The sequence below is a fragment of the Syngnathus acus genome, chromosome 3 (assembly GCF_901709675.1).
Source record: "Syngnathus acus chromosome 3, fSynAcu1.2, whole genome shotgun sequence".
Taxonomy (NCBI): domain Eukaryota; kingdom Metazoa; phylum Chordata; class Actinopteri; order Syngnathiformes; family Syngnathidae; genus Syngnathus; species Syngnathus acus.
In genome coordinates, this window is record NC_051089.1 from 15,179,920 (window position 1) to 15,204,819 (window position 24,900).

Consider the following 24,900-nt stretch of genomic DNA (forward strand, 5'->3'; position numbering starts at 1 on the left):
TATATTTTAAAAAATAGAATTACATTTGAACACCATCTAGTACAGTCTGTGTATCACACTGTATTGTATAATAGTTCATTGTTATGCTTTGTTGACCAGTGTGTTGGTATTTTCCAGACTCACAGATCATATTTGTGTGTTTGTGACATTTACACGATCAGGAGTCTTGGGATGCTCGGACAGGGCGTGAGCTGCCAAGCCTTGAAGGGGTACATCAGGGCAGATACATCACCTGCAGCGGTGAGGGAAATCTTGGCCCTCCTCAGAAAGCAGCCCAGTCCTCTGCACACCTCACTGGTAAAATGTTGTGAAAAATTGAAAAGAAATTTGACTCACCGGTTTTCCGATCTCATGCAAGAGAGAACACACTTTAATGACTGTTTTCTCCCTTATGCAGAAAAGGTGTGTGATTGAGGAGCTCTATCAATTTGAGTTCTTTTCTGAGCTGCTTGAAGATTTAGGAGTGGAGATTGCCCTGGCCATGCCGTAAGTGAGAACTCAAAATCCGTTTAACATTAGGTCTACCTGCATAATTGTGTAATAATCTAAACAAACACAAATAAATAAACACAAATAAATATAAAACAATTGAGGTTGTTCTGGTTGCAGTGGTGTAGAACTGCAGTGCACCATACATATGACCCTTTTTATATTTTGATTGCTTCAACAAGCAACATGTTATATACACTCGAAACCATGACCAATATTTTTACTCGAAAAGAAGGTACCCACGTGTATTGAATTGGATTTCCATGTGTAAATATACCTAAAATATCTTTTAAATCAAAATTGCAGAGCTATTTAAATTTACTTTCCAAAAATATTACTGCTAGATTGAAGATTCTTGATGTCCATAGGTGTGAATATACTATGATTAGTTTTGTCTATGTGCTCTGTGATTGGCTGTTGACCAGTCCAGCGTGTAGCCAGCCTCTTTGTCAAAGTCAGATGGGATACGCTCCATTTAGTCGTGACCCTGGCGAAAACGGAATGGATAGATTCACTGATGTATCATGACAAGGGGAAAAAAAAAACCCACATCATTCAAGTCATTCAACAACTAAAGATATTAAGTTGTGTTGTTTCTCTGCAGGGTTAGCACCATTAAAAAGTTTTCTTCAAATATGATGGACACTTTGCGGAAAATGATTATTGAAGACCCTGTTCCATTTTTCACAATGTCAAAAACAGCACAGTTGCTTCTTGTGGATAGGATGCTGCAGAAGCTGGTTAGTACATTCCCAGGTAGATTCTTTCAAATTACAAAGTCCGTCACTTACGTGTTTATTTCATTTTTACAGGGCATGTACACAGGAATGTACACCGAGGAGGAGTTTCGCTCTCTAGACATTATGGCCACGTTTGTTTCAGATGAGATTTTTGTCCAGCTGGATCGCACATTCTTTGTGGACAATCTAAATTTTCTCCAGACCTTGTGCTACAGAAGCAGCAAGATGGACATCATGGCACGCATGCTGCTGGAAGATGCTGTCTTTGGGTAGAAACAAGATTGAATTACAAGTCAATCAAGGAGTTTTTAATGTTATTTACGGGACGATGGGCTGTTTACAGAGCAGTGTGATATGTCTATTTTTCCCCACAGCCCTGCGATAGAGACCTGGAATCAGACTACACTCAGTCAGATAGACCGGTTTCTATTTTTCCTTCCTCAAGACCGACTGCAGAAGATTTCTTTGGTGAGTTTAATGCTCTAAATGTTAGACAGTTAAAGAAAATTATAATAAAAAAATAATAGAGCTCTTTAGTCCTCAATGAAATTGTATGAAACACAATTCTTGTATCAGGTCAAAAATCCACAGTGAGGTGTTTAGATTGTTACTTGATAGTACCCATCACACAAAGAGAGCCTGTAATGATATCCTTTTAGACCAGGAGGTGTCAGGATCAGGTGGTGTTCTTTAAACCATCAGTGCGTCACCAGGTTGATCTTTGTCTTGCAACAGGGTTTGATGACTGTTGGCCGTATTGAGAAGCTGTTCATGAGCCAGCGTCAGTGGGAACGTGGGGTCGTGGGTCGTCACTGTTTAGATGAGAGTGAGAAGTGGCGGTTTGCTGAAAAGCAGCAATTTGTTCTTCAGTTCTTTCTAGGTTTCCTAAAGATAAATCCACTGTCACGTAAGCATCAGTTTGGTTCTCTAACCTGTCGTATTTTAAAACAATGTACTTACTGTAATTGAATGCACCTAGTTAAAGGGACAATATGTCGATTTTAGTGTCATCTAGTGGTGAACCAATAGATTGCAACCACCTAGTGTTTTTTTTTTTTTTCTTTTTTCAAATGAGTGAACATTGAAAAATGGAAACATTCTACACATTGTCCCTTTAAGGTTCTATAGATTATGCATTACATCCATCCATCACATCTGGCATTTTTATTTTCTGTACAGCGGCTCCTATGGTTCCCACCTGTGAGATATTGCGGACAACAGCTCCTTTTGCTTGGACCACTAACAGCCTGACAAGCATGTCGCCATCAGCCTTCACAAACTGTCTGGAGCTGATTGGCCATGATGCCCTCCTTGCATCTTATCAACGCAGCCAACTCTTTGAAAAAGTCAAACAAGTAAGAATCCCATGTTTCGTTTTTGTTTTATCTCGTACACGCCAATGGGCAGTAAAACTGTTGTTTGGCATTCTGTCTGTTTTTGCTGTCCAAATGAAATGGAATGAAGATGTTTGGCCCAGTTTCTAACTTCTCCCAGTCCGTCATCAGTCAGATGGGCCGACTGACCCTGGAAATGTCACCAGAGGAGCTCCGTATGCTCCGACTGACTGAAAAGAGCAGCATCGCTGCTTTGGGCGCCATCAGTGAGTGGAGCAAGAAACAGGTAATTGCTTGAATGCATTTATTTCAGTAGATGGATGAACGGATATATTTGGTGTCACTGTCATAACGGCCTTCCAAGGGAAGCCGCAACTGCAAAGTGGCCCTTGATAAAAATTCATCCAGCTAGACTGAGTCTGGATGGACTTATTCACCCCCCCATCACTTAGAGACAAGGCACAATAATAAATAGTATTCGACAGCGTTTATAAAGTAAGAAAATACATGTATTTCAAATGGAGAAGTAGGAAAATATAAATATAATTTTATTCGAGAATGATTTGTTGCGATTGTGTGGTCCTGTGTTGGCCGAAAACTCACCAGTTTCAGGTGTTCAAAGATTCTTAGTCTAAACTGAATAACACATACAAGTCATGTATTTTTCAGTTGTCATTCCAAGCCAATTTAGCATCCTTTACAGCGCAATAAGAAAACTATTCGGTGTGCCACAATGTCTCTTGACCTTTACTGTGTTGGTTGGCTTTACGAAAATCCCTTACAGTTGTATTTTAAATGGTTAAAAGGGTGGTGACGCTTTCTTCCTTCCTAGCTGATTGCATTGTTCACAACAACATTGAACTCCACCAAGTTGAACCCCAGCCAACTTGACTCCAGCACACTGGTGGCAATTGGTTACATGATGTGTGGAGCTAAACTAACAGAAATTAGCTCTTTCAATGCTGTTGAGTTTAGGTAAGCAAATAAACATTTGTAAGCAAATCACACTTCATTATGGTCAATATCACTTATTGACTGTGTCTCCCCCTGGTGGTTTTAGCAAGGCCGTGCTCTGGCTGGGTCAGCTCAAACTGTCCTGCTCAGAAGAACAGCTGTCAGCACTGGTGGGCCTGCTGACCCACAGTCTGGCTTTTGGACCCATCAGTTCATGGGATATGGAGGTCTTCATTGAGATTGGAGTTTTGGCGGGTATAGAGCATTCACCTCCTGTGTCTCTTTAACAATTTGTCTCTCAATTCCAAATTTTAACCTCATATTTTTTTTTATTACTCTATAGCAAACTGTGTGTTTGCTTTACTTGAGTAACTTACTAAAATAGATTGTCATTATATTGCTGGTTTGTAAATATGTTTATAAATAACAACCATTATCATCATTAGGGTCATAGGTTGTCAGTTGTTCTTAAAATACATTTAATCAAAAATAATACATTATCATCATCATTTAAAAAAATACATCAAAACCACAGATGGACCCAATAGCTGTGTTATAAGGAAATTTGTCACTTTAGAGATATTTTTTCATTTCCTATTTTCAACGAGGACGAGTGAGTGAGCATCTGATACTGCTCCACATTCCATCTATCATCTGTCCCGTTTGTCCCCACGGACAATATTATGAATTTAAAATTCCTCCATTTTGGATCTGACATCAGGACTGTTTCTGAGTCCACTGGGACAAACAGTATCTATCAAAGAGTATACCTAGAAGAAAGAACAGAAAAATACATTGTGATTTTTTTTTTTCTGAGGGAGAGAAGAGGGAGTCTATTGTTTCATTTGGTGTGTATGAAATCAACACACAACACAGTGCTCTTGAAAATGTCAAAATGCTCTAAAATGGCTGACAGTGAATAAGTTAAATCTTTGTCTCCACTTACTTTTTACAGCTGGTCTCCAAGATATAGCCATGTCGGCCTTGGTGAAAGAACAAATACAAGGAATAACATCGATGGCTATCTCAATGATACCACCTGATAAGTTTGCTGTAAGTTGACTTTTTAATTAAAATTCATCCTTTCTGTCTTCACCAAGTTTTTTTTTTCTCCCCCTCATCTTCTGTTTTGTTGTCCTCACGGTGTACCACGTGCAGGTTGTGTTCCATCAGCGGCAGATCAGTATGTTCTCTCATGAGCAAGCTGCGGCAGTAACAGAGGAGCAAATCACGGCTCTGTCAGATGTTCAGAGGACTGCTCTCTTTATGGCGCTAACGCCTTGGGAGGACAGGCATGTGGACTTTAGAGGTGAAGACACTCTCACATCTGTATTAGTTCTACTTTTTTGTACGTTTCTGTGTGTCATCATGCCCCATTACCCATGATAATTCAGAGTTTCATGAGTTTCAGTGCATGAATTCAATGTTTCTGTTTGCTTAAAAAGATGTGCAGTACTGGAATATCGCTGGACAATTAATGGAACACATTGATCAAGTTTAGGCACGCTATTAAAGTAGATGTTCAGTAATATGCAAAGATATTTAACAGGTGAATATTTGCAATGATTTGAATGTACTCCTTTAGGGAGGTCACAGGGACTGACGCTGAGTCCCAGCTCTCTGTACCTGATCCTGGCCCTGCTGATGGCACTGATGGTCCAGCCTGAGTTGACATTCTCTGCTTCGTGACATTGCTATTCCCTGCTGGATCAGGAGGCACCCACACAACCAAAGTCAAGTCAAATGTATTTATATAACCCTTAACCACAGAAACGTCTCAAAGGGCTTCACATACCCACGAATGACAAAAATTAACGACATGGCCTGATCTTAACTCCCAGCAGGGCAAGGAAAAAATAAAAATAAATAAAAGATAAACTGTAACAAGCCTTTTATTTTGATATTCTAAAATATATCTATAAATTATTTCTTTAGCCCCCCTTTAACCCCAGTAGACTGAATGTTGTCTTTCAATATCTTCCATGGCAGTAAGATTTTCTAATACTGATCCATCAGGTCTTTGTGTAGAATGCAAATTATTCAAAACCTTACTGCCTGTAGCTTTAAATTTCTAAAAGTATAACTGCTAAACGCACAAGTATGTTTAGTCCATCAACATGAATAGGTTTGTTACAGGTATTCAAGTATTCAAGAACAAATCATTAGTACTGTAGTAATTTACCAAATGATAGTGTAATGTGTTTTATATCTGACATTGAATTGCATTGTTTAAAGGGACCAATTTTGTTCATTTCTACCTGAGTGTCTTATTACATATCGGTAAGGTTTAAGTAGCATTAATAATTCATTTTAAATCATTCCAGGTGTATGCCATGCAGTTTGTAAATTTATTTATTGGTAAATCATTATCAATCTACAAAACAGAATTCTGATTTTCTTTCAAATAATAAGACTGTCATGTTTTGTACTGTCTACTCAAGGAAACGACACTCTTAAAAGCAACTAATAAAGGCATTCAAGAACTTGTAGATTTTATGAAGAATTACAGACAAAAAAAAGCAACGAATAAAGACATTCAAGAACTTGTAGAATTACAGACAAAATATTTATTTTATTTTGGGGAACTATATGCAATACCATGTTTATGTTATGTGAAAGATTAAAAAGACATCTATACACTCCTACAATGTGCTGAAACTGAATTAAATACAAAAATTCACAATTGAAATCAATACATTGTTTTATTTTTGGTGGCAGGTTAGTGTCCAATTTCAGTACAACCTTGTCGTCCCTGTTTGCAATTGAAAGCAAGAGTGACTGGGGCAAACGCCATTTGTTTCATAACAAACTTACAGTAAGTAAAATAAGATGGGATAAATGAATATACATTATAAACTAGTTGCACATTTGCCAGCTCTACTAGATGTGCCCGAGTAATATCGGTTCGAACAGAGCAGGTTTATTAAACTCTACTTTTAGCATAGATGGATTGATTGTTCAGGGGCACTTAAGGATAGAAGACAAAGGCGAGTTCTAAACTAAACTTCACATTTAATTTTTTTTATCTCTATCATTTCTTTTATCCACTGTCTTACTCCCACCAGTCCCTTAAAGATATGTCTCTTGTGAATATATATGGCTTGTACATCACCACTAATTATTGAGAAATTGTCAACATGTTCAGTAACCTAAATCAATATCAATACCTTCATCCCATACCAGAAAACCTCAGGCTCACCTTTAACCTCACACATAAAAAAAAAAAAACATCCAAGACATGCAAATACGTACTAGGGGACAAATGTGTTTTAATTAAGAATAATAACCTATTAGCAATTTATAATGTAATTTGACTAAATTTGTTCTTTTAGAAGTTCGTTTAGAACTGTCAGGCCCTTACAATAATTAGAAAAGCTGGTACAGGGGCGGCGCTACACTGGGTTAGTGTAGTCCAGGTGTGTCAAGCTCATTTTTGTCACGGGCCGCATTGTAGTCACAGTTTCCTTCGGAGGGCCATTATGACTGCCAAATAAATGTATGAACGCCTCATATTATGTATAGTATAAGGTGCAAAACAAACCGACAAATAATTCGTTTTCAAATTAGACTAGTGGAAACTTTGCAAATATTTTAAAAATATTTTCTTTTTTTAAAGTGAAGACAATTTGCAATTTTAGTAATGAATTAGGTACACAATTTGTCTTTGCGGCCCACCGACAATGATGTGGCGGGCCGTATCTGGCCCCCAGGCCTTGAGTTTGACACCTGTGGTGTAGCCCGTCGACCCAGTGAAGCCCCTTTTTTTATTTATCTTTTTATTTGGAAAATATATTTGTACATTCATTTCTCAGCCATTCCCTATCGGTCGAAATTGGGAGAGAAAAATCGCCTGGGTTGGTGACATCTGCTTTCGGTATAAAGAAAAGGTTATTCTGTTCGCCAATAATATTCCTGTTGTCCTCAAGTATTAATGTTGGAAGTTGTAAATTATGAGGGCAATAACCACTTTAAAGGTTTAGTAATGTTGAACAAAAACTGTCTTCTCTTTGACAGATTAAACAAACACTTGTGAAAAAAGTACGACCAACGTGTGACGTTATTCTGACGTCCTCTAGTCTGTCTCGTCGGTTTGGGGGTAACACGAAACTGTGATCTACTATCATTATCGTTTAGACAGGACAGAAAACAAGCGACGGCGATGAATAGGATTTGAATTTTGGCTCTCGCTTGGAAAGTGGAGACTGGCGACATTTCCAAGTGAGCTCATTTCGGTGACGTGTTAGAAAGTGGGAGCGGAGTGAACGTAACCAGCGGGCTGCAGCAGTGAGCAGTCGGCCTGCCTGCCTGCCTGTCAAACATTTAGCATCACAGCCAACATGGCGGACTGGGGTAAGGAACTAACTCGGAGCGGATAGCAACCTCCCCATTTTTCACTCGTCATTCACTTTGATACACGAGCCCATCGATCGCTTCTTTGTGAGCCAATTCCCGAATCGTATGTGGCTGGCGCTTACACATTTTCTGCTGTCATTTTTTCAGACGCTGAAACCTTCGAGCAGCAAGAGCCGAATCAAAAGGCGCCACTGGACAAATGGGAAGGCGAAGACGAAGAGGACGATGTCAAAGTGGGTGAACTTGACAGCGGTCGCCCCAAAGCGTTGTGTTGAGCTTCAAACACTTTGTCTAACGTGCCATCGGACTGTCGCTCCGGCCATTCTGGCTCCTTTCACTGCAGGTTCAGTGTGACAGTCAATCGCTACCCACGCAGTTAAGCTAAAGTTAGCCGACTGCTACCACATGTGGGACCAAGTGCAGCTAGCGATGCGCTTATGTGCTTGGCTACTCGTCACAATTAGAAATATTGTCATCCTCTCTAGGTGTTCTGAATGGCAAAATGCAGACCTTTATAGTTAGTCATAGTTACCCCGGTTTTCGGCCTGATCGAACATATTTCAAACTAGCTAATCTCTTGTTGGGCCATCCGGTTGGCTAGCAGACCTGCTATCATACTGGCTAGCAGACCTGCTATCATACTGGCTAGCCTCGCTTCAGTTTATCTCGAAATCATACGGAGTAACTTCGACGCTATCCGGGCATAAACGAATGCGTTGTCTTAAGGAGGGACATATCTATGTCTAAAGTTGGTTGTCATGAATTAAAATGTTGGGCATTTGCTTTTTGTATGACTGCTGAAAGAAAGGATCGTGCGGTGCTAGTTCGGTAACGCGAGCAGCAGTCAAGATCCATGAAATCATCAGTTCTGATGACTCATCCAACATCTTACGTTAGCTCCAGAACTTTCCCGTTTATTTTTAGGAAGTGGCGCTTGAGTTGCTGCGACTGTGCAGGTGGCTTTTACCTGAATGCTGCCATGGTGTCAGGGAAATTGCTCGTTGTGGGGCTCCTCAATTGTTCATCTTTCTGTGCCATATGTCTGCCTGAAGAAAGAAACTGATGATTTCACGTCCAACTCCCATTACTAGAATCATTCCCCAAGTGGAGTAAAATTAGTAAGGCTCAAACAACAAGCATTTTCTAATATGTTTGAAAGAGTGAAAATTTACTTTGAGACCTTATTAATTTTGTAATGTATTCTGTTTTGGTACCGGTCAAATAAACCCTCACCAATCATGGCAATCATACTTTTTAGTTCAAATAATTAGATTGTCCATGTTTTCCTAATGTAGTTGTCCGTGATTTGGGAATTAAAGACTTAAACAATTTCGCTGGTGGTTTATACTGACTCCAACTGCTTTTAATATGCTCGATGTCATAGTTTGAAGCCTGCTAATTCTTGGGAAGGTATTTGACTTTCTTTCTTTTTGCAGGACAACTGGGATGATGAAGAAGAGGAGAAAAAAGAACTGAACACGACTGGTATACATATATATAAATTCCTCAGCAGTTCTGACACCCGCCATTTTTCATCACTCTTTTGAACAATATTTATTTTCAGAGGTAAAAGTTTCCGAAAAGAAAAAATTGAGTGAGAAGATCAAAGAAAGGGAAAACCGTTTAAAGAAAAAAGAGCAGGAGTTAAAAGAAAAAGAATTGGAAGTGAGTTCTTTCCCTCTCTGTTTGCTTTTGTGTATGACTGTTATACACAACACTGAAGTTATATCTTGTGCCCTCTGTTTTTCTAGCAAGAACTTACCCCCGAAGAACAACTGGCACAGAAGTTAAAAGTGCAGAAGCTTCAGGAAGATGCAGACTTGGAGTTAGCAAAGGATGCTTTCGGTAAGCCTGAAGTTTTTCCCGTTCCGAGCTCCCATTTTTGTTATCTCTGACACGATTTTTGATACTTTGCTCTGACATTACCTGCCAGAAGATACATTCAACAACAAAATTACAAGTTTGGCCTGAATATAAATCATTTGTTTTAACTGTATCTGTGGTCTGTTTCTGTTTTCAGGAGTTGGCGGCTCTTCCGTTGCTGGAATTGATGCAATGTGTCCATCTTCCAAAGAGGAATTCACAGAGTTTGAAAAACTGCTGAAAGAAAAGATATCCCAGTTTGAGAAATCCGTGCATTATTCGAATTTCTTGGAGTCATTGTTTCGGGAGCTCTGTATTTCATGTAAGTCCTTGTTTCGGGTGGAAATATGTTGAAAATCTTGTCCATCAACATATTTTCAGACTTATTTAACTTGGAACACATTTTTGTTGTTTTTTGCAGTGGAAGTGGAGGATTTGAAAAAAGTTAATAATTCCCTTTCAGTTCTACTTAGTGAAAAACAGAAACAAGAAAAGGTAAGAAAAAATTGCGATTGCTCTTTTTTTATTTTTTTTTTTATTATACAGATCTGTGACTGCTAGGGGGCACTGTTAAACCATTTGTGCCCCCTCAAGCGAGCCCCACAACACGAGTCACTTTACTATGTTCCAATTTCTTAAACAAGTAACAATTAAATTTACTGGCATGAATAACTATTTTTTTATGTTTTCAATAAATCATTGTGGTGTAGGTCTCAACAGTCGAACCGCAACCTCTGTTCATTCACGAATATTTGTTAAACATGGACACGCTTCCGTTGGGAATGATCTCACTGTCAAATTTTCATGCCTATAGGGCTGCTAAATTTGCACAAGCAAAAACTACGATTTTGTCTTCTTGCATGATGGCAGTTCCAAATGTTTTCATGTTTGGTTAAAGTAAAAAAATGTCAAGACTTCCATGATGGCCTGTTTTGGAGGTTCCATGTTACATTATGAGCAAGGCCCGTGATCTGTGCCACTGATAGATACGTCCGAGGTACTCAAATCTTCCAACGAGCGACAATATTTGACTTCAACTTGTTTTTGTTGCAGCAAAACAAAGGGAAAAAAAAGAAGAAAGGCGTCGTACCTGGTGGTGGTTTGAAAGCACAGATGCGAGATGACCTGGACTATGGCGGCTTTGACGGCGGCTATGCTCAAGACTACGAGGACTTCATGTGACACAGGCTCCGATTCAATAGTCCTATTCCCCTTCCAATCCCGGGTTTTGCAGCTCTACTTTATGCTGTCCAGTGCCATCCTGGAAGATCAGAACTGTGTGTTGCCCCCTTCATCTTGCTTCAGTGACTTCAGGGACTGTACTGGATGCATCCGGTCTCACCTTCTCTTTATGTTCATACATATGGAAATGCCTTTTCTTTCTCTTCATACAGCCTGGACTCACACAAACACACACAATGAATTTAGTTTTATCTGTTGGGTGACCCTGCTTCAAGGGAGAGGATACTTTGTAACTGCTGTTGTCTGTTTTCAGAGCTCATTTTCAATGGAATGTTGCTACTGTCCAATAGCAGACTCAGTATTACAGTTATACATGTAGTGACATAGAAACAGGAGGTTCTATGCAAATTCTAAAACCGGAATGTCATGTATATATTTTAGATCTCACTTGAGGATGGTTCTCTTCCAGATGAGTATATAGTATCTATAACTGGTTGCCAAATACAAATTATTCAACCCATTATTCATGCTTTGAACTACAGAGGTTTTATTCTGGGGGCCTGAAACTGACATACAAGTGGAGAATGTGAATTTACGGAAAGAACACTATCTTTGCTGAAAGAATGAAGGGAAGGTTAATGAAATATACAGGTAAATTTGGGCTTAAAAATCTGATAGCCATTGTCTTGCCACGTCTGTGGATATCCTCAAACAATTGCAGGCAAGAGTATTTATTACTTGTTGGTACAGTGCAAATGAAATTTGCTCTCCCAAGTTGATCTATACTAGTCCTTGAAAACGTTGGTTCAGCCAAAATGGCATAACATGTAATTACGACTTCTGCAGGCTTGTATCAAGTGTGATGAGGAACATGGTGTGGGGTTTAGGGGTCCTCCTCCACAGTATCTTATCATCTGGGCTATTTCTCCTTTTTCTAGCTCTTGACCAGTTTCAATGTTACATGGGTAATTGGCTACTGTGTTGACAGACTGCTGCAGTGTTTTTTAATCATCTAATTTAATAAATCGCTGGTCAAAACAAATGTCTTGCTGGAATCACCAAAATAACCCAAACCTTTTGCAATATGTTTTAATAGTAATAAATATTATATTTACAGTTTCAAGTAAATACACTAACCACATATAATGACATTGAATAAACTTGAATGGCATTAAGAAAGTCACTTAAGCATTTGTAGCTACATACTTAGCTAATTTATAAAACATTACTGTTGAATATTTGCACCAAATCAAGATTGTTGGACACTTGCATTTGTGACTCCTGAGTGGTAATGACCCTTGGTGACGTTTAGCTTCTGGTCTTTGTGCCTCTTCGTTTGGGATCTCTGGTGCTCCGTCTTTGACTGTTTCGCAAAGCATTGGCTCTCTGCCGACGGCGGTTTTGTCTCCCTTCATTTCTCCCCGCACTAGCGACTGTCTGACCTTGCGAGCTCTGTAGGGCCTGGAAGACACTTTGACGGGTCACCTCGCGATCTCCACAGGTGAACGTCAACGCGATGCCCTCATTGCTCTTCATTACACGAGAAGTGCCATCAGAGGTACCGTCAAAACAGCGTCCGAGAGCAATTTCTTTAGCTGTCCGTGGATCCTGATCTGTTACTGTATAAATTCCGTAGTTATGACCGAGAGGGTCGAGAGGTGCGAGCATGATGAACTCATTTGTGTCATTGTTAACAACTAGTGGTAGATGGTTCACCAGGTACTCCTGCAGGAGTGGATTGACATGATCTTTTTTGCAGCTACCCTGCGGAATCACCTTCACCAATGTGCGATCAACGCGTTCCTGATCGTACAACATTCCACTGCACTTGAATTCGAGGCAAACGGCTGACACCGCCGTTTGGTCCATATCACGGATACTTCGGATATCTCGGAGACCGTACAGCTGGCCCACTGTCTTTGGGTGAGTCCCCCCCATATTGTGGGACCGAACGTTGATCTCGTGTGGACTGTTGATTTTGACTTTGATGTAGCAGGCACGGTATTCCATTGGCTTAGGCCACCAGCTGAGGTAGTCCTCTGTCCAGCTCATTGGGTCATCCTCATTGAATGGCACCGTATTGTAGTCGTAACGATCTCCTTCTACTCGTGAGAAGCGGAAATGTGCAGCGCTGAATGGTGCCTCCTCACATTCTTTCAATTTCTCAAATGCATACACAGGTCCGTTGGCCTCTTCAGCTGTGTTCGGACTCGGTTTTGCTAAGTTAATGCTGAATGCCGTCTTCTTGAGTCTGGGGTTGTCATGATCAGTGCGCCTGTAGTTCAGCCTGTTTAGGTAAGGCTGAGGCACTCCGATGAGATTTGGATTGAGTTTGGGACTAGAATGGACAGCCTCGAGTTCTTCACCTCCGAGGTTGGCCATGACGTACGCAAAGTAGGCATCTGCCTTTTGCTCATCGCAGAAAGCAGGAAGGCAAGCACCATTAGGGCCTGTAATGACGCTGTCAAAACGTCCCCAAGCACGAGGGTTAGTGGAGTAGCCAGCCGTGGGCTCCATGTTTATGAGACTCACTACAACTCCCTCAACCTGTTCACTGGGCATGAAACGCTCGCTGCGGAAGGCCCTCACTTTCACATAACACCTCCGGTTCTCTGGGACGTCCAGGTTAAAGAGTCGCCGCTCTCTGATCTCCATGTTACCGATCAGAAAAGTTCTCTCTTCCCTTTTTCCTCTTGATTTTTTTTCAACCTCCAAACTTCCCTCCTCCTCCCACAGGCCCGTATCAGGGTTGAGCGACCACAGCTTCATGGTTCCAAGGTGTTCAGGCATCGTAACCTGGGAAGAATCCAGGAACACCTTCACCTCACCTGCATTCAAGGGCTCGTTGGTTTCCCCACCTCTGAAGTCAACTGAAAACATCCCATAGGTTCTCAGTGGCAAGGTATCTCCTTCACTCCCTACAAAGTTGAGATCACTTTGCGCTGCAGCCGCTGTGGAAACATCTCTGGGGTCAAGAAATGTGACGCTGGCATTCACGTCACCCACAAAGACTTCACCATTCTCCTTATAGAAGGAATTGGGAGGAATCTGAATGTGAGCCATTGGTTCCTGTCCCTCTTTTTCCCCAAGTTCAAGTGTGTTGGTTTCTAATGAGCTAATAGTCACAGGAACCTTCTTGCGTGTAAGCTTAATTTCATGGTAAACAGCACCTCCTTTGGTATTGAATGGGAGTACCTTTGTAGTGTTAATGAATTTATTCATGTTGTCCACAAAAGTCAGGACTAATCTCTCCATGTCAGCAGGAACGTGGATGGTGAAGGTACCTTTGTAGCCTGTACGGCTAATTCTTATGCCATTCATAAAGATGTGGCCAAATCTCATTGGCTCGCCGTTGTCGGCGGCTACAGCTCTCCCGTGCACAATCGCCTTGGTGTCAACACATTTCTGACAACCACATTGAGTAACCACCATGGTGGGTAGTTGGTAGCCCTGGCACGTTAGGTGCCTTTCCTCCATCTTTGCCACACCGCAGCAGTACGCCACTTTGTCTTTACATCTGATTCCATTGTCCAACTGCCCGACACAGTTGCTGGAGGGGCATTTGCCTACATCGTGGTAGAATGAGTTTGTGCTGTTTTGGTAGCAGTCATGTGGAAGACGTATGAGATGAGATTCAGGCTCGGGATTGCATGATTGGCTATTTTTGCCTGAGGGAGAAAGGAAATTCCAATTTAATTAGATTTGTTTTATTTTTTTATAACCTCAACAAATTGCGGCCTTTCATTATAAATGATTTTAAAAGTAAACTGTAACATACCAATGACTTTGAGCAGGGCTGGTTTGGTCTTGATGGTCCCCGATTCACCACTTGCCCGGCAGTAGTACTCTCCAGCTTGTTCGGGGTGCAAGTTTTTAAGAACCAAGGTGCTCTCAGAGTTCCCTGCTAAATGGCTATTGTTGTGGAACCTTTGTAGATGAAACAGACAGATTAGAAAAGAAAAACAACCTGGAAAGACAGTGATAGTTATGGTACACGTACATTTGAATTAAAATATCAAGTCCTACCATTGGTACTTGTCTGGCTGTGGTGTTCCAGCCACATTACAGCAGAAGGCAGCAGTTTGTCCTTCTCTCCTGGCCTTGCTCTCAGGGTTGCTCAACACGTGAAGCTTTTCTGACGTGTCAAAAAAATAACATTCCTATCAATTTTCACCCACTTCACTTTTGAGTTACTTAAATTTTTTTTTTTTTTACTGTACCGGTTCTTTTGAGCTGTACGCTGAGGACCGTGGTACGCTCAGAGCTTTTCGGAACAATAACGCTCAGGGTGGCGTGGCCTTGCAGTCTGATTGTCAATGTGGTGTTGCCATCTGGGCAGACCCCGGGAATCCGGAAATGTCCATTGTGGTCTGTGAGGGTGAGGAGTTTTTTCAAGCCAAGTATTGCAGCCCCCTTAGCAATGAGACCTCCAGAACCACGGACGGAGCCCAGCAAGATGTGCTCTTCACACATGCATGCATCACACTCTGCATTCACTTTTCCCATTACACAATGTAGGGAGCAATCTGAAAGAAAGGAACAATTACCTTAGTAGTCAGTTATAATTTTCGGTTTGCCATCATACTCAAATTCTGACAATCCAGGCTGGATTACAAAACTATTACTGAAAACGGCAATGCTTTCACGATGGTACATAATGTACATCTGCAAGATGCGGAATGTTATAGCGACTGGTCAAGAGATAACCAAAGTGAATTGTAGGATTAATCTTGTGGGAACCGTAAAAAAGAATGTAGTTGAAAACTTTACAGACCAATGTTGAGGATTACCCAACAGGCAGAATATTTCACTTTCTGGCTATAGTTAAATAATTTATTTTAACCAAACAATGCCATCTTACCTTCCAGACACTGTGGTCCGTTGCATTCTTTGCTTTCTACCTTTGGGCCATTGCAAAGCACTGAGTGGGAACTACAGCTTCTGGAGCGAATTTGGACTCCCACTTGACCACAGAGGGCAGGACAGGGATCCCAATCTGACCACGGACTCCAAATATCCTGAAGGTTTAGGCTGTTGCCTGATAAGAAATAGCTCTTTAGCTGTACTACACTACAAAGTAACTATTACACCAATTACTCAACAATCACACATTCATCCAGTCAAAGTGAAAGATTGGTTTAATATCAAGATCTGTAACATTGAGAACAAACCTTTAGGACAAAGGAATCGGACCGCATAGTTGGAACAGTTCCGTCCTGAACCTTGCTCCTCATTGAGGCACCAGAAGCCCACAGTTGGGTCTGCATGCACCTTCTCCCCAGTTTCACGAGCTGGGACCCAATCGGTAGTTTTGGCCTCCAGCGCCCTGGGAGTCTCACACACACGGGCCCGATAGTAATAGCGAATGGCATCCAGTTGCTCATAGTCCCCACGACCTCCGGGATGGTCCACGTTGAACCATGTGGTCCATTCGTAGTTGTCTATAGATTGTTCAACAAGCACGGAAATCACATTGAGGGGAATGATAGAGTTCGCCATAAAGACACTTGTAGGGTGTAAAAACTTTACCTTGAGAGTGGGTCATAGGTGTGCTAGAATCTTTCCTTCCCCATAGCGCTGCAAGACACCGTCAATTTGATGTGGTTTACTATGCTAATCTGTATCCCGACCACAGTTTTGTACTATTTTTGTTACCATATTTTCCGCACTATAAGACGCACCTATAAACCTCCAATGTTCTCAAAAGCCGACAGTGCGCCTTATAATCAGGTGCGCCTTATATATGGACCAATATTGAGCCACTACAGCAGGCGTGTCCAAAGTCCGGCCCGCGGGCCAAATGTATATATCTTATATATGGACAAAGTTTTAAAATGGGCCATTCATTGAAGGTGCGCCTTATAATCCGGTGCGCCTTATATATGGACAAAGTTTTAAAATGGGCCATTCATTGAAGGTGCGCCTTATAGTGCGGAAAATACGGTACTATTAGTCTTTTAATAAGAAATTGTATAAAATCTCAAAAACGTTCTTATCAAAGAGAAAAAGTAAACAGATTCCCAATGTTGACATAGATTAGGATTAGCTAACAGTGTTATCAATGGTATCTTTTGATAACCTGCAAATCGTCAAATGTTTGGCAAAGTTGTCGACGTGAACAAAAGTATTTGTTTTGCAAACACAAGTAAGCACACTGACAAGTGTAATTTGGCAGCTTGGTGATGAAGTGCTGCTCCCACAAGTGAACGTGATGCCTTCACTTTGTAATTTCAAGTGAGCTATGTGAATGACTCACCTTTTGCTGAAAAAACTGTGGCTTGGCTGATTCCCACCATGAAAAGGAGTAGTCTCAATAGCATTGTCACCCTCTGCCTTTGTATATGACCGTCAAACTTTCAATCTCTGGTAGTGAATGTTCTATACCAGGAACCCGTAAAACGACAGAGCCCAGCAGCAGAACGTCACCTCAGGTGGGGGAAAAAAAACGACATTAAAAGCAATTCCACTCATCGTACAAACGTTCTGACATTTAGAACAGTAGAACATGCCTCGAGCATGGAGCAGATCTGTACGGGGAGGGCAGGGACAAAAAAAAAAAAAAAAAAAAAAAAAAACAAGACGTTGCTGAAGCCCCCACTCAAATTTCACATCTGTGTTAGCCATCACCATTTGTCAGGGGGACTCACAAACATTTCTGCATCCACTTATGAAGCACTTAACATACAAAAGTTTGTGTTTAAGCATCATAAATACATAGTCTGTCCATTTCATCACATCTGTACTCATTTCAGACATTTAATGAATTAGTTGCAGATCTGCCACTAACGAAAAGCAGACATTAATTTTTAAATAAAATTTAACGCAGGTGAGACAAAATTGCAATATTATGAAATGACGAGATCCTTGGATGATTTCCCCATTCATGCAAGGAATAGGTACTATAAAAAGTTGTAGTAAAGTATTACATAAGCCATTCGGAGTAAGTTAGTCGGGACATGAAAATGTCTTACCTGTTTGTGGGCTGGTACTTGTGCCAATGCCTGGTATTTCCTTTTCTTGTTCCTCTCTATTGCAAGTCTCTCCTCCTCTTCAGTGTGTTTCAGCACACTCCTCCACTGTCTCTTTTATACCGCTCTGCATGTAGCACCACTCCTTCCTCTCTTGGCAATATGCCACAATATCCTTGCGTTACATCTTCACAATATCTTTAGAAATCAACTTTATCATGTAACAATTTCTGGTTGGAGTAAAATTGATACTTGTCATCTTGGTCAAATTTGTCCAAATAAGGCAAATTTATGAAACTGGTTTTCACAAGTGTGCTCACATTATTTAGTCAAAAATTAACACCAGGCTTACAATGTTGTTAATATTATTTCACAACATTCATTTGTTGGCCTCGTTGTATGAGATAGCAAAGAGCACAAGTTTTCCGATTCTCAGCTTGTTCAAGTTTAGCTTTGAGGTTTACAAAATTGTAATTTTGCTTCTCAAGTTAGAAAAACTGCTAAGTAAGAGAAGAGCACCATCTGGAAAACCGAGTTTTAGTAAAACTATCCAATGTTTAGTCTTGTGTATGTACGTACTTCGCTTTGTCTGAAAAGTTGGAATCACCAGTTTACGGGCAATAAATTGGTGCTGATACAGCAGAATACTTGTTGCACTGAAAGTTTTGTGCATGCAAATGAGGCCTAAATTTGATCTGCAAAAATGCGCTAAATTGTGGCACATTTCATTTTCCACACTAATGCTTGCAATCCTTTGACTTTAATTTTCATTTTCAACTTGCAGTGCTCTTCTAAATGTTCTGTGGTGACCACATCTTTTTAAACTAAGCTTTCGTAATATTTTGCGTGTACGTAAACCCATCACCTTCAAGACAAGCCACTTTGCGATACTCCTTGCCTACAATTGCCTAATAAAGTGGCCTTATGGATGCAAAAGAATGCCTGCCTAAGTACAGTTCAGTTGTATTTATGACTTTTAAATACACTTGCATTTACAACAAACTTTGTCTTTAAACTTTTATTGTACAACAATTTGAATAGTATACATGGTGATTTAATTACAGTTTTTTTTCCCCCATATTTAAGCAAAATGTTAGTCTTCATAATGCTGCAGTAGTTTCAGCATCAGTTTTCGGAATAAAACCAGCCTTGTTTTTTTATGAACACCTGAGCCCACTACATTACGGTATTTTAATGTTAGTCGTGATGCTACTGTGATACTGTGCCACTTGTTTATTGTCACAACTTTTGGACTTTTTGCTCTGTAATTTATGGGGTTTCTTTTTCTTAGTGGATTTCCCAATAATTCTTCTATCCAACAAAAGGCACTTGTGTAAATGTTTTTTGCGTGCTCGTTTGTTTGTTTGTTTGTTTGTTTAATGCTCCAGCCCCCTTACTAAATTGCCAATTACTTTATTTAGCTCAAAAATGAAATTACTTCTGATATAGTTTGCGCTATTATATTATTACTATATTATGGTCTAGAGATCGATCCTATCGCTGACGTCGGGTGGAATACTCGTTTCTCCAAAATCACTTTTCAGGAGACCCCAAAACATCATGAACAAGACTCAAGCAAAACATTTTCCACTCTTAAGATTGGTCAATAATTTGTAAAAATAACAGCCACATGTCAGGACTGACCAAAAGAATGGATTTTGGAAAAAATATGAAATTCACCAAAATGAAAACTTTTGAAAGTTTTGTCCCTCCGCCACCGTAGTCAAAAGTAGACTACCAGTCACTGATTTTTTTTTCTTAATGATTCTTGTGAACAATTTATTGTTTCAGCCTCCACCTTTCTGAGACCTCCTTTTGTTTTTTTCCCCTCCATTTTCCTGAACAGACCTAGAGGAAGCAGTGTTAGCTTTCTCCCTCTTGCCATGCATGGCGGCCCCCTAATGACAGTAGCAGAGACTGCTGTGCATACTTTAACTGCTAGAGTCATTAAACTGACCAACAGCAACTTTGAGTGCTCTCTAGCTAACCGTGTTCTCCTCCTTCTGACTGCTCTGAAGAATTTTAGAAGGCTCAGACACGGTGTAACCACATGGACAGTGTAATTGTTCCTACTGTATTTTTCTGTGAGAATATTCTGTAGTCCATATAAAGCACTCTAAAGCACCTTTTTCCCTCTTGTTTAGAATTCCTGCAACCGTTGGAGCGAAAAGTCTTTCCATCCTATCAAATGTCGTGCCTAACCACACCTCCTTTATTTTAATATCCATATAGACCTGAATGAAAAAAAAGCCCCTATGAACTTGTGTATGTTTTCTCATTGTTGCCGAATCAGACTTATGACAACAAAAGCAGTGTTAGACCACAGCCTTGCAGATATGTTTGTTGTAATGCATGTTTATGCCAGACCATGTGCCATTACTCACAGTCAGGTGCCAATAACATAAAATTGAATGTGTCACTCTGAATACGGGACAAGTTAAAAGATGTGTTGGTGCATGATGTGTGGTAGAGAAGTGATGTAATCATTTAAGTAGGTAAACCACAGGGTGGAGGGCAGACTGCACGTTGACGGACTGCAGCATGTATCTAATAATCAAATGTTTCAGCTTGTTTACCAGGCAATTGTTGTCTGCAAAGTTGCTGCTGCAGTGCTATGATACATAAAATTATAGAGTAGATGCTTCCAGTAAAAGTAGTGGGAGAACTGTAAATACTCCATTTGGCATATGACTGTGGCTGGGCAAATGGACGGAAGATCTCGAAAAAGCTACATTCACTGTTTTGATATATTCAGCCTAATTCCAATGAATTTGGGATCATGTGTAAAATTCAAATAAAGACGCAAATAAAAATCAATATTTTTCCAGAAAAAGTACACAGTATTCAAACTGATGTACAAATAATATAGAATTTGATGCCTGAAACATGTCCCAAAAAAAAAGCTGTGACGGGGGCAACAAAAGACCCGTAAGGTTAAGGAATGTCCAAGAAACACTTGTTTGGAACATTCCACAGTTAACTGGAAACATGTGAGTGCCATGATTAGGTAGAAAATGAACATCCCTAAAAGACTCCCTGACTTGCGAGCAAGAATAGGGCAAAGTTTCCCGTTTTGTGAACAATTGCATGGGCAAATGGTCCAACAATTCAAGAACAACATTTCTCAACGTACAATTGCAAACTAGGTTTCAGACAATCTGGAGAAATCTAAACAGGAAAGCCAAAAACCAACACTGAATGCCTGTGACCTTCGATCCCTAGGGCGACATTGCGTTAAAAATCGGCATCATGGTGTAAAATATGTTGCCACATGGACTCAGGGACACTTTGTCAGTTATCACCGTTCATCGCTACATCTGCAAATGCAAATTTAAAGTCTACCCTGCAAAGTGACAGTCATCTATCAACAACATCAAGAAATGTTGCCATCTTCTCTGGGATGGACTGACAAAGTTGAAAAGTGTGCTGTGGTCAGATGAGTTTCAAATTGTTTTTAGAAATCCTTGGTGTAGTGAGGGTTTTCCCGAGCGGACGAGCAAAAGAACCATTTGGGCTGTTATCAAGGTTCCAAAACCTGAATCTGTGATGGGATGGGGGGGTGTTTGTGCCCATAGCATGGCTTGCACATCTGTGAATGCATCCTTAATACTGGTTGTAGATCAAGCAAGAATGGGAAAAAATTCCATCTACAAATCTTCAACAGTGATGTAACACAGTGGGAAACATCCTCCTTTCCAAGGTTTTTGGAACCTATTGCGAAACGATTGCAAAATGAAGAGTATTTAACACCTCGGGCCTTGTTTTTGTGCTGAGCACAAAAGTAAAGTGCAAAACTGTGTGCATGGGTGAAAAAATATTACCTTGGTAATATAAAAATTTTGAGTCTATTTTTCAGAAAAAAATATACATTCGTTATTGCACTTAATGGTGTTTTATTTTTTTGTTCAGCAGTTTTGTGCCATTCTTGAATTGTAATTGTTAATCAACAGAGGCTTTGTGCACTGGAAATATATATATATTATATATATATATATATATATATATATATATATATATATAAAATATCATACAGTATGCGGCTATTTTGTCATTACGATTTCTTTTTAGATCTTACATAAGTGCATTTAGAACTGTATTTTTGAAATGAAAGTTATTAAGAGAACATATTTTGCATATAGCATTTTTTTTGTCATACAGTCTATCTGATTCAAAGTGTATGGTCATAGTATATGGCGGTCTAGTAACACTGTTGAATAATATTGGCCAGCTCTAAAAACTTTGAAAAAGGTTTCAAGATGGTGCAAATCTACATTCTATAAGATGACCACCTGGATGCAACAGTAAGGGGTACTCTATATTTCTCAGCTGCCACGTTATAGATGGTATGCAGAGGTTAGAGCGTGTCCTTCGTGTTAGTTCGCTGGCTCCCTCACCTCTGTGAAAGCATGAAGACATGCGCTATTAAGTACTAGATTAGAAACATGTGGGCCTGACCTGGAAGATTGATGATGCATTCTCCAAGAGGTTGCCAATTTTCTTCTTGAACAGAAAATTGGAGCACTCTGAAAGCCCTATTGGTTAAGACGTGCAAAAGAGCATCTCATGATGAAGAAAATCACTTCATTCAAAAACATACGATAAAAGTATGATCTCTAATTCTTTGCGCCTTGTGTCAGACAGTATTCCCACTTTAACACAAAACATTTAAAAGAAAGATGGTTGTTGGTTTACAACACCGGTGTCAAACTCAAGGCCCGGGGGCCAGATACGGCCCGCCACATCATTTTATGTGGCCCGCGAAGACAAATTGTGCATCAAATTCGTGTGTCATTACTAGAATTGCAAATTGTCTTCACTTTTAATAATATCTGTTTTTTTAAATATTTGACCAGTTTTTACTCGTCTGATTTGAAAAGGAGTTATTTGTCAGTTTGTTTTGTAGCTTTTACTGTATATAATATGAGGTGCTCATACATTTATTTGGGTTGACTGTCATAATGGCCCTCCGAAAGAAGCTATGACTACAAAAAAAAAAGAGTTTGACACCCCTGGTTTACAACATAGTTGCGATCCTACAACCAAGATCTATTTTGTACATAAATTGGAGCAACGTACTGTTTTCTACCACTAACCTACATGCTAAAGTTTCAATTGCAAGATTTGAAGAAAAAACAATCGGCCAAAATAGAAAATAATCCAAAAACAACTAACAACAAAAATTGCCTACTTTTATTCCTGTGGTTCATTGTGGTGGAGTTTGTCACAACAAATTGTCAGGTCGAGATGATTGTGTATACCCAAGCCCCAAACGATGTGTTGTTCACAGTAGTGTTTTGCTTAACCTTTGTAAAACAGGCCAATCAACTCTTCTGTTTTTAGAGCTCTTGAGTCAGTTCCAGTGTTCCTGTTAGTAGACGCACCATGAATTTTAGGGTGTGAAAGATAGATTCAAGCTTTCAATGTTCTTGTGAATAAAAGATTTTTTTTCTCAAACTTTGGTCAGTTGGAGGAATTTCAAAAGTTTTCATTAGCCTCAGGTGATTTGATTTTGGCCATATTGTAGTGCAGTTTTACTGTGAGAAAGATATATTCCCCAACCAGTGGAATCTTTCCCCTCATTCAGTTGAGTCACTCAATGACAGGAAGCTCTTTTGAGATCCAGGAAAGGAAGATAGCCAAATTTCCCCCTTGTGAAAATGAAAGAAAGTTGTTGTCAATCTGGCTGCACTTTGAAAAACGTGGGCGTAGCCACGAATGTTGCCTGCAAGTATATTTCTTGTCTCTCTGATGTTTATACTCTTGAATAAAATAAATCATTCCCACTCTTCTCTGCAATTAACTTCTCATGGCAGATCCATCCATCCATCAATTTTCTGTACCGCTCTTCCCCATGGGGGTCACGGGCGTGTTGGAGTTTATCCCAGCAGTCATTAGGCAGTGAGCGGGGGACACCCTGAACCGGTTGCCAGCCAATCGCAGGGCACAGAGACGAACAACACACCTAAGGACAATTTGGAGTGCTCAATCAGCCTACCATGCATGTTTTTGGGATGTGGGAGGAAACTGGAGTGCCCGGAGAAAGCCCACGCAGGCACGGGGAGAACATGCAAACACCACACAGGGAGGGCCGGAGGTGGAATCGAACCTGCACCCTTTGAACTGTGAGGCGGACGTGTTAACCAGTGTGCCACCGTGCTGCCTATACAAGATACATATTCAGTATTTCAAATACAAGCGTTCTGATTTGATCAAGAATTTGTGTGATCTATTTTGTGTATTTTTTGTATTGTATTACATATTTACTTGTTTATACATATCAAGCCCCTTTGGGGTAGAGCCCATCATTTTCTAATACCTGGCCAGAAACATATCACTGAATACACTCAGATGGAAATCACAGAATTAATAGGTCATTTTGATAAATGTAGTTATGAAACAAATTCACTCAACCACTTGGAAATGGTAAGACCTCCATGTTTTGTGTTTTAGACCTTACCATAGCATTTGAACTGTCCATCCATCTTCTGCACACAAAGACAAACAACCAGTCACAATCACACCAAGGGACAATTTGGATTGGTGCATTACAACTTGTGCTATATTATTTAGCTTAAAAAATGCAATTGTTCATATTAACTGTTTCATTGTTAAGGAATAATGTAAAATTAATTAATTATAAAATTGCCGTCGTGCTTATTAGGCATAGCAGGGTTAGCAAGGAGACATTTAATTAAAATAACCACAAAATTGAACACTGTGAAGAAACATCACATTATGAGCTGTAAAACTGCAGCAGTTTGTAAAACCAGATGTTTTCTCACAGATGTTATACAGTGCTCAAATCATCTGAGAACATTTCAGCAATCAAGTGTTGGGCAACAAACATTTTGGCAAAGTACAGCATTGTTGGATTACAGATACAAAATGTGGTTGTGGCTGATGACATCCACACAACAAAATGTAAAGTTCATTCGTCTTCAAATAGCCAACAGATCACACAAGATTTGGATTGAAGTCACGGGACAAATTTCAAACTGCAAATAAACATAAAGCCTT

General features: G+C 40.1%; 3 protein-coding genes and 1 long non-coding RNA gene across 4 annotated transcripts; 2 read left to right on the top strand and 2 right to left on the bottom strand.

The window, feature by feature from the left end:
- Nucleotides 1–2,682: 2,682 nt before the first annotated feature.
- Nucleotides 2,683–3,804, top strand: strc1 (stereocilin 1). The gene is made up of 3 exons (XM_037248057.1): nucleotides 2,683–2,849; nucleotides 3,396–3,538; nucleotides 3,624–3,804. Exons 1-3 carry the CDS (start codon nucleotides 2,688–2,690, stop codon nucleotides 3,802–3,804), a joined length of 486 nt encoding a protein of 161 aa, XP_037103952.1. The 5' UTR covers nucleotides 2,683–2,687.
- Nucleotides 3,805–4,566: 762 nt separating this feature from the next.
- LOC119120445 lies at nucleotides 4,567–8,949 on the bottom strand. Its single transcript, XR_005097520.1, has 3 exons — nucleotides 8,838–8,949; nucleotides 5,144–5,221; nucleotides 4,567–4,721 (listed from the first exon to the last, which is right to left on the bottom strand). It is a non-coding gene; the product is annotated as an uncharacterized LOC119120445 (long non-coding RNA).
- eif3jb (eukaryotic translation initiation factor 3, subunit Jb) lies at nucleotides 7,609–11,590 on the top strand. Its single transcript, XM_037247331.1, has 8 exons — nucleotides 7,609–7,867; nucleotides 8,018–8,103; nucleotides 9,307–9,355; nucleotides 9,435–9,535; nucleotides 9,622–9,715; nucleotides 9,891–10,055; nucleotides 10,155–10,228; nucleotides 10,787–11,590. Exons 1-8 carry the CDS (start codon nucleotides 7,855–7,857, stop codon nucleotides 10,913–10,915), a joined length of 711 nt encoding a protein of 236 aa, XP_037103226.1. The 5' UTR covers nucleotides 7,609–7,854; the 3' UTR covers nucleotides 10,916–11,590.
- Nucleotides 11,591–11,988: 398 nt separating this feature from the next.
- On the bottom strand, nucleotides 11,989–17,975 carry LOC119120443 (cartilage intermediate layer protein, nucleotide pyrophosphohydrolase). Its single transcript, XM_037247330.1, has 9 exons — nucleotides 17,887–17,975; nucleotides 17,172–17,341; nucleotides 16,445–16,492; nucleotides 16,087–16,356; nucleotides 15,777–15,953; nucleotides 15,136–15,441; nucleotides 14,942–15,050; nucleotides 14,694–14,842; nucleotides 11,989–14,583 (listed from the first exon to the last, which is right to left on the bottom strand). The coding sequence occupies exons 2-9, from the start codon at nucleotides 17,233–17,235 to the stop codon at nucleotides 12,224–12,226; spliced, it is 3,483 nt and encodes a 1,160-aa protein (XP_037103225.1). The 5' UTR covers nucleotides 17,236–17,341; nucleotides 17,887–17,975; the 3' UTR covers nucleotides 11,989–12,223.
- Between the last annotated feature and the right edge of the window lie 6,925 nt (nucleotides 17,976–24,900).

What these genes read in the sequence shown, in the direction of transcription:
- strc1 (XM_037248057.1), top strand. Translation starts at nt 2,688, where the DNA reads ATGAAGATGTTTGGCCCAGTTTCTAACTTCTCCCAGTCCGTCATCAGT. An exon ending in GTGAGTGGAGCAAGAAACAG is followed by an intron (nt 2,850 to 3,395) that starts GTAATTGCTTGA and finishes CTTCCTTCCTAG; the next exon opens with CTGATTGCATTGTTCACAAC. An exon ending in TTCAATGCTGTTGAGTTTAG is followed by an intron (nt 3,539 to 3,623) that starts GTAAGCAAATAA and finishes TGGTGGTTTTAG; the next exon opens with CAAGGCCGTGCTCTGGCTGG.
- eif3jb (XM_037247331.1), top strand. An exon ending in GTTAGCAAAGGATGCTTTCG is followed by an intron (nt 9,716 to 9,890) that starts GTAAGCCTGAAG and finishes TTCTGTTTTCAG; the next exon opens with GAGTTGGCGGCTCTTCCGTT. An exon ending in TCGGGAGCTCTGTATTTCAT is followed by an intron (nt 10,056 to 10,154) that starts GTAAGTCCTTGT and finishes TGTTTTTTGCAG; the next exon opens with TGGAAGTGGAGGATTTGAAA.
- LOC119120443 (XM_037247330.1), bottom strand. Translation starts at nt 17,235, where the DNA reads ATGCTATTGAGACTACTCCTTTTCATGGTGGGAATCAGCCAAGCCACA. An exon ending in CCGATTCCTTTGTCCTAAAG is followed by an intron (nt 15,954 to 16,086) that starts GTTTGTTCTCAA and finishes ATTTCTTATCAG; the next exon opens with GCAACAGCCTAAACCTTCAG. An exon ending in CAGCCAGACAAGTACCAATG is followed by an intron (nt 14,843 to 14,941) that starts GTAGGACTTGAT and finishes TCATCTACAAAG; the next exon opens with GTTCCACAACAATAGCCATT.